We start from the raw sequence: 8,773 nt of genomic DNA, 5'->3' as shown, positions 1-8,773 counted from the left end.
ACGACTAGTAAGGTTCTGTCCCCTGTGTGGGAGAGCGGCGGCCATTTTCACGAAGACCGACCGATCAACGCGCGTTCATTGGCTGCAGCAGCATCATTCTCGGCGCGTCGCTGCTGATCTTACCTGAGGCCTCTCACTTCCAGCAGCTACGGTGATTAAGTTACGGGGGACCGAGAGAAGACATTGCTGTATCTGGCAGCAGGTGATGGTATTGTGCTGCCCTGGTGTTATTATACAGGGGGAGTAGCCTGTAGTGTCCTGTAATACAGTGGAAGCGGCCTGTGGTGTCCTGTTATACAGGGGGGAGAGCGGCCTGTGGTGTCCTGTTATACAGGGGGGAGAGCGGCCTGTGGTGTCCTGTTATACAGGGGGGAGAGCGGCCTGTGGTGTCCTGTTTATACAGGGGGAGCGGCCTGTGGTGTCCTGTTATACAGGGGGGAGAGTGGCCTGTGGTGTCCTGTTATACAGGGGGGAGAGCGGCCTGTGGTGTCCTGTTATACAGGGGGGAGAGCGGCCTGTGGTGTCCTGTTATACAGGGGGGAGAGCGGTCTGTGGTGTCCTGTTATACAGGGGGGAGAGCGGCCTGTGGTGTCCTGTTATACAGGGGGGAGAGCGGCCTGTGGTGTCCTGTTATACAGGGGGGAGAGCGGCCTGTGGTGGTGTCCTGTTATACAGGGGGGAGAGCGGCCTGTGGTGGTGTCCTGTTATACAGGGGGGAGAGCGGCCTGTGGTGGTGTCCTGTTATACAGGGGGGAGAGCGGCCTGTGGTGGTGTCCTGTTATACAGGGGGGAGAGCGGCCTGTGGTGGTGTCCTGTTATACAGGGGGGAGAGCGGCCTGTGGTGGTGTCCTGTTATACAGGGGGGAGAGCGGCCTGTGGTGGTGTCCTGTTATACAGGGGGGAGAGCGGCCTGTGGTGGTGTCCTGTTATACAGGGGGGAGAGCGGCCTGTGGTGGTGTCCTGTTATACAGGGGGGAGAGCGGCCTGTGGTGGTGTCCTGTTATACAGGGGGGAGAGCGGCCTGTGGTGGTGTCCTGTTATACAGGGGGGAGAGCGGCCTGTGGTGGTGTCCTGTTATACAGGGGGGAGAGCGGCCTGTGGTGGTGTCCTGTTATACAGGGGGGAGAGCGGCCTGTGGTGGTGTCCTGTTATACAGGGGGGAGAGCGGCCTGTGGTGGTGTCCTGTTATACAGGGGGGAGAGCGGCCTGTGGTGGTGTCCTGTTATACAGGGGGGAGAGCGGCCTGTGGTGGTGTCCTGTTATACAGGGGGGGGAGCGGCCTGTGGTGGTGTCCTGTTATACAGGGGGGGGAGCGGCCTGTGGTGGTGTCCTGTTATACAGGGGGGGGAGCGGCCTGTGGTGGTGTCCTGTTATACAGGGGGGGGAGCGGCCTGTGGTGGTGTCCTGTTATACAGGGGGGGGAGCGGCCTGTGGTGGTGTCCTGTTATACAGGGGGGAGAGCGGCCTGTGGTGGTGTCCTGTTATACAGGGGGGAGAGCGGCCTGTGGTGGTGTCCTGTTATACAGGGGGGAGAGCGGCCTGTGGTGGCGTCCTGTTATACAGGGGGGAGAGCGGCCTGTGGTGGCGTCCTGTTATACAGGGGGGAGAGCGGCCTGTGGTGGCGTCCTGTTATACAGGGTGGAGAGCGGCCTGTGGTGGCGTCCTGTTATACAGGGGGGAGAGCGGCCTGTGGTGGCGTCCTGTTATACAGGGGGGCGAGCGGTCTGTGGTTTCTTAATATTATGGAAATATCCGATACAATAACCCATTTTCCTGGTAATTGCCTATTTCCTGTGGACACTTTATGGCGGCTGTCCTGTCATTCACATGTGATAATTCTCCATAGGGGATATTGCAGACTTCTCTTCACCTACTCCCGATCAGGTGAAACGCAGATGAGAATCCCTATTTTGGGGTCCATTTTTAGTTCAGAACCCCTTTGGCCACCCCACTTAATACTAATTATGCACTCTGAAGTTTTTAATTAGCCAATAATGACATGTCCGTACTGGTTTTAAAAAAAAAAAAAAAGTGCAAGGTGTTGGAAATGGGGTAAAAGGTACACTTCTTTTAGGCTTGAAGTTAGGAATTATCAGTTTTTGAAAGTGCCTTTTTCATACACCCCAAATATGATAGTATTTATATTACATACAGAAGCTGCTTTTCTTATTTTCAGTATTTTTTATTGCAGCCATTTAACATATTTATAAACCTTTTCATTATGCCCTGTGTTATCCGATGTTACTTTGCCATGTTTGGGGGTACACATAACTGTGATACATGGGTGATAAGTGCGGTAACTTTACCTGCGATTGTGGGTCAGGTTATCACAGTTAATAGGATATCTCCCTGTTGTTGTTGTTGTTGTTGTTGTTGTTGTTGTTGTTATATCTTTTTTTAATCTTTCAAAACCTGCAGTTCCTCTTCCTAGCCTGGGGTGTCGCTCTCTGCTGTGATGCTTCTAGCACAGGTCTGAACAGTGCTGAAATACAGACCACGCTGTGCTAGAATCACCACAGCAGACAGCGACACCCCAGGCAAGGAGGAGGAACTGCACGAGGTGTGACAGATGCAGGGTGCTATAGTGAACACTACCTATGTGAGGGTATAAATCACAGCTATACACTACTGGATCACAGCGACTACTTAATAACTGACCACACACTAGATGCTGACGCCTCACTGTGATTAATAATCTCTACTGAGCTGATCAGATGATAAGGATTAAACCACCATCTATATCCCTCATATGGGTACAGGTGCCCCAAGCAGCTATTGGATATAATACTGCCATTTACATAAGGGTGACCTCAGTGTACATATGATGTCATCTGATAAGTTATGTATAACAAGCCGGTTCCGGCTTAGGGATGTGAGGTTGTGCCTCCCGCAGCTCCGTGGCAAGACCGGCAGAAAATACCTTTAAACGGCTACTTGTAGCCTCCAGCTCACCAACATAACAGTGCCCACCTGAACCATCAGCTGCACGGCGTATGGACCGCTGGATTAGCGGAATGCCTGGGTCAAAAAACCGCTCAGAAGCAGAAGACGGCGGCAGCGGCAGCGAAGGGATCCAAGATGGCGGCGGATCCTGAACAGACGCGATCGTCGCGCCAGCCACAGCCACAGCTCCCACCGGTAAGAGAGTCCCCGGCTCCCTCCCCAAACACCTCAGGAGGTGAGATATCGGAGATTCTTCCTGCCCACTACTCCCCAGACATGGACTCCACTATTATAGACCCGCTAGCCCCAGTCACATACGGGGACATGATAGCTGCAATGAGAGAAGCCATGACTCCCATAATAAGGGAACAGACTGCAAGCATAAACAGACAGATCGCCCAACTGCAGAAAAGGGTCTTAGATACAGAAGGGAGATTGGGTGAGTGCTTCCAAGAGCTGACAGAGATTAAACCCAGAGTGGCTGATAATACCAAAGAGCTGATGGCGCTGCATAACAAATTACAAGACCTGGAAAACAGGTCCAGACGCAATAATTTGCGTCTGGTGGGACTACCAGAATCAATCAAAGGCCCAGAGTTATTTCTCTTTATAAAACACACGCTTCCAGAAATGCTTCAGATCCAGGAGCAATGCAAAGATCTGGCTATTGAGAGGGCACACAGGCTGGGTCCCCAACGCCCGCCCAGTGATTCGGGCCGTCCTAGAACGGTAATTTTCAAAGCACTAAATTATGCGCATAAGGATATTATATGGTCAGCCTCACGCAGACGCAGGGACCTAACCTGGGAAGGGAAAAAACTCCTTATCTTTCAGGACTATTCGGCTGAGTTGACAAAACAAAGAAAGGAGTTCTCAACAGTGTGCTCCAAGCTGATTTCTGCAGGGCGCAAATTTGCGCTATTATATCCAGCCAAACTACGCATATATTGTGGAGATACCTTTAAGGATTTTTCAGCCCCAGCTGACGCGGAGGCCTTTCTGCAGGAAGAGGCAAATGCAAATTCCCACGAGGAAAGGGTACCCGACGGTGACTGACCCCAAACTAGAAACATCATCCTCTCCAGGAATGTCTACTAACGCAAGTCTATATTCAAGGTTGTTGTTGATTTAAGGAAAGGCTTTGACAGATCTTCAGAGCGCCCGAATTGCTCAACAGGGAATATTTATGGCCCCCACTCTCGCTGACTTATACGATGATACTCCTCGATTTTGATTCATTGTTTGGTCCCTCCTGAGAACCCCCCCCCCCCTTTTTTCTTTCTTGGCTCAAGCTGCTCAGATACATACATTGTAGATGGGGGAAGATCAAAATCACAAAGGCCAACAGTACATGAGACCACATGCTACATGAGGACCTGGCCATGCCCCCCAAAAGTTGTTTTCCAAGATGTGGGGCTGACTCTTCCTATGATATACTCCTTTACTCAGACTCAATATACAGGATGAGACTAACTTAACTGTTTTCCAGCACTCAGATTTTTAAGGCTGGGAAAAGCTACATTGATTCCTTATGGTGTGGTAAAATTAACAAACGTTCATTTCTGCTGGTTTATAGGCCTGTGGGATTGCGGAATGACCACAGCTCATATGGAAATGTGGTTGTCTCCCGTGGTTCACGGAAGCTCAAGTTACTGGTCTGTTTTTATAGACTGTTCATATTTTTTATGTTTTTTATGTTTTATTATTGCTCAGTTTCCCCCTCCTTTACCCCACCCAACAGCCATGCTTTTTACCCTGTATGTCCTCAGCACTAGGCTGCCCATAAGACCTATCCTTTACTATAAGAGTAGCACGATTTGGAGAATGGAGTTCTGTATCCTGCATGTACCCCCCGCAAGTCATGCCTCTACGAGTAGCTAGCTGGAACGTTGGGGGCATAAATTCCCCCATAAAGAGGAAGAGAATTCTGGTGCATCTAAATAGGGTTAAACTAGATCTGGTGTGCATTCAAGAATCACACCTGGTCCCGAAAGAAATTGCAAAGCTCAATATCATGGGCTGGAATCAGCCTCTTTCTCCTCAAAAGCAAGAGGGGTCATAATTTTGGCCAGATCCTGTTTGGATGCAACAGTTTTGGAAGCAATAGAAGACCCAGAGGGGAGATTTGTTTTATGCAGAATAAAAATAGGAACCACAGAATTAGCATGTCTGAATGTATATGCCCCTAATTCATACTCCCTGACCTTTATGAAAGATATTGTTAAGATGATGTCCCCATTCCTTCATATACCAATGATCATATGTGGAGATTTCAATCTAATCTCTTCCCATGCTCTTGATAGACAAGTCCCATTACGACAGCCCCGTAGACTCCCCCGTCTAGGCATCCCAGAGCTTTGTAGACAATTACAATTGGTGGATTCTTGGAGATATTTACACCCTACAGATAGAGAGTTCACATGCCTGTCAGCCCTAACTGGTCATATGACTCGTATAGATTACATACTAACCTCTCAGCATCTGACTCAAAAAATATCAAAATGTGTAATACTACCGATCACCCTCTCAGATCACGCGTTAATAGAGCTGGAAATACATCTCCAAGATCCACAACAATTCTCAAAAATATGGAGATGTCCGCCCACTATACTAACGTCAGCAAAATTAAGAGATATAGTTGTCAAATCCTGGGATAATTATGAGGCACTAAACAGTAACACTGGAGACAATGACCCTCCCCTTTTTTGGCAGGCGGCCAAAGCCACACTTAGAGGAGAGATTATCGCCCATACAATCCGTTTTAAAAAGAAGTTAAAAGAAGAACATATCAAATACCAAGCAGCCCTCACGTCTTCCTTTGAAAAATTTAGTACTAACCCATCACCAGCAAATTCCCAGGCTTATAGGGATGCAAAGATGGCTTATGAAGGTACAATAGCTAAGGCAGAGGCTTTTTATTCCTTTTCCAAGGCGTCTCGTTTCCATCGTTTTGGGAACAAGTCTAGTAAGCTACTCTCTGCATTATTAAATGGCCAGAGAAACCCGGCGACCATTTCCCCACTAAAAACCCCAACGGGAGGTTTGTCTACCAATAATGAGCAGACCGCACAAATTCTAAGTAACTTTTACACTGACCTATACTCCCAACCTCATTCAGATAGAGCCAATTTAGAAAAATTCTGGGAGGGCCTGCAGACCCCCCAAATGTCCGAAGAAGACTCATCCATGCTTTCTAGAGATATCTCCCTAGAAGAAGTACAACAAGCAATATCCGGCCTAAAAACGGGCAAAGCACCTGGCCCTGATGGCCTGACCCCGGCCTTCTATAAACTGCTAGCGAGCAAAATTGCCCCCGTTCTAGTTAGAGTTTTCAATCATATACTACATACCCAGACTGTACCGTTATATTTTAATTCGGCCCTGATAAGGGTCATACCCAAACAAGGGAGGGACCTCACTCTCCCAAGTTCATACAGACCCATATCATTACTTAATATCGACTGCAAGATACTTACCAAAATTATGGCAGACCGATTAAAAGTAATTCTCCCGACTTTAATTCACACAGACCAATCAGGATTCATAGCAGGCAGGAGCTCAGTATTGAATGTGCGCAGAGTACTAACAGCTATTGCTGCATCCCAGTGTGCCGTGTCGGATGGCCCGAAGGCTATTCTCTCGCTGGATGCCGAGAAGGCGTTCGACATGGTACACTGGGATCACCTGGAACATACACTTCGCCGCTTCGCCTTCCCGGAGAGGTTCATCAATTTAATTAAGTCCCTATACTCGAACTCAACCTCCTCTATTATTACCAATGGGCTTCTCTCCCCTCCCTTTCCTATACTACGTGGAACAAGGCAAGCGTGCCCCCTTTCCCCTTTATTATTTGTGACAGCTCTAGAGCCTCTGGCCATCACTCTACGGGAATCTCCTTTATTCAAGGGAATATTAGTTAAAAACCATGACCTACGCCTCTCTATGTTTGCCGACGATATGTTGATGTTGGTATCTTTCCCCCAACATGCAGTCCCAGTCATTTTTCAGATCCTGAGGGAATTTGGGAGCTTCTCGGGTTATCGTGTGAATGCAGATAAATCAGAACTGTTACCAATTAGTGCCCCCCCCCGGAATTCTTAGAACAAGATGGCCTAAACACAATAAAAATCAAGAAAGACCAGATCAAGTATCTGGGCGTACAAATCCCAAGAAACCTGGACAAGTTAGGGCAGATAAATTTCCCCTCGGTTATAAAGAACATTATTGACAAGTTGAAAAATTGGAAAAATTTGCCCCTTTCATTACTAGGGAGGACAGAAGTGGTTCGCACAGTACTCTTACCACGGTTATTATATCCACTCCAGATGTTACCGGTAAAACCCTCCCTAAAGGATACTGACTCCCTCTCAAAAGAATGTTCTAAATTTATTTGGAACAGTAAGAAACCTAAGATCTCTAAAACTAAACTTAAAGCTCCCAAGCAAAATGGAGGTTTAAACCTTATAGACATCCAAGACTACGCTACAGCGCTACTAACTAGATTTGCCCTGGGATGGATGGCCAAGGCCAACACATTTTCCCTGTATGACCTTGATAGCGCACTCCTCTTTCCCTACGCTCCCGAAGCCCTCTTGCATGCTTCAACTAAACTCATTCCCAAAGAAATTATAACCAATCCTTTATTCAGAGATATATACTTTGCCTGGCGGCGCACCTGTAGCATCATGGAATGGAATGCTAATAGGTCAGAATGGATCCCTATCTGCGGGAACCCAGAATTCCAGATAAATAATCCAGTTTTTAACAGAATAAAGGGGAAAGGCTTGCAACTAACCTCTCAGGTATTCGATCCAGGGGGAAACCTAATACCTTTCAAAACCCTACAAGAAAAATTTGATCTACCGCCAAACTCATTGTTTAGCGTCATGCAGATCCACCATTATGTAATTTCAATATCCCCCAAAGAGATAGTGTCGGCCCCCCACTCCAAAATTCATTCATGGATAAATAAAATTAAATCTAATCGCTTCAAAACAAACATGATATACAGGGAACTGATAGAGAAAAACACAGATTCCAATAAAGAAAAGATAACGGCTCAGTGGAATAAGGTATTTCCTTTATTAACACAAGAAGAGATTTTCAACCAATATGAGAACGCACAAAAAACTTTACAAGCCTCTGTACTCCAGGAAGTCCATTTTAAATTCATTCACAGGGCCTTTATATCACAGGCCCAGAGAAGCAGATTTGTTGAGGAGGAAACAGGGCGTTGTGTCAAATGCGGCTTCTATGCGGGAAGTCTGGAACATAATTTCTGGTCCTGTGGACACATTAAGAAATATTGGTACAAAATTATACATTTCATAAAGACGTCTCTGGGATTGACAGTATTTCTACACCCCAGTCCCCTGTTATTCTTAAACTATGAAGTATGGAATTTGTCCGTCCCCCAGGGGAACTTGATACCCTTTCTGAATATCTTGCTGACAACAGCAAAGAAGGTTATTCTGTCCTTCTGGACTGACGGACACGTCCCAACTCTGGGTGACCTGGAAAACAAGCTGTTGAAATATTTATCTTACGACCATTATAACTCTGTACATTGTTCACATTACACTCCAAGGTCTACTCTAAAGAGGTGGGAACCACTTATAAATTCCAAATCGGACAGTATTCGATCCCAATTGCTAGACATATTAGATTTGTAAGGTAATCTGAAATTGTCCCCCCCCCCCTCCCTCCTATACTTTTCTTATGTGTTTGGAAGCTCAAGTAAGCAGGTGCCGACTCTCATGAGACATTGGATAACTAAGGAAATTGAGGTTGCGGGAGCACAGATGCCGTAGGCAAAAGAGGGCAAACACCT

At 47.1% G+C, this 8,773-nt stretch overlaps 1 protein-coding gene across 4 annotated transcripts in view; it reads left to right on the top strand.

Moving 5' to 3' along the window:
* LOC146007459 (uncharacterized) overlaps positions 1-8,773 on the top strand; it is a 606,258-nt gene that overhangs the window by 580,829 nt on the left and 16,656 nt on the right. The window contains exon 1 of one of the 4 annotated variants that reach the window (XM_083145822.1): positions 43-151. The exons of 1 other annotated variant lie outside the window; for it this stretch is intronic. Coding sequence is in view for 1 of the 3 variants with exons in the window: in XM_083145820.1 (XP_083001946.1) it covers positions 206-208 (3 nt within the window). In the remaining 2 variants the exon portion in view is untranslated. Of the gene's footprint in view, positions 1-42; positions 209-8,773 lie in introns of those variants that run through there. 2 more of the 4 variants (XM_083145821.1, XM_083145820.1) reach the window with 2 other exon arrangements.

The sequence above is a fragment of the Crinia signifera genome, chromosome 6 (genome assembly GCF_055691185.1).
Source record: "Crinia signifera chromosome 6, ASM5569118v1, whole genome shotgun sequence".
Lineage (NCBI taxonomy): Eukaryota > Metazoa > Chordata > Amphibia > Anura > Myobatrachidae > Crinia > Crinia signifera.
The sequence above is the reverse complement of the archived record's forward strand: the minus strand, read 5'-3'. Positions and strand labels throughout refer to the sequence as shown.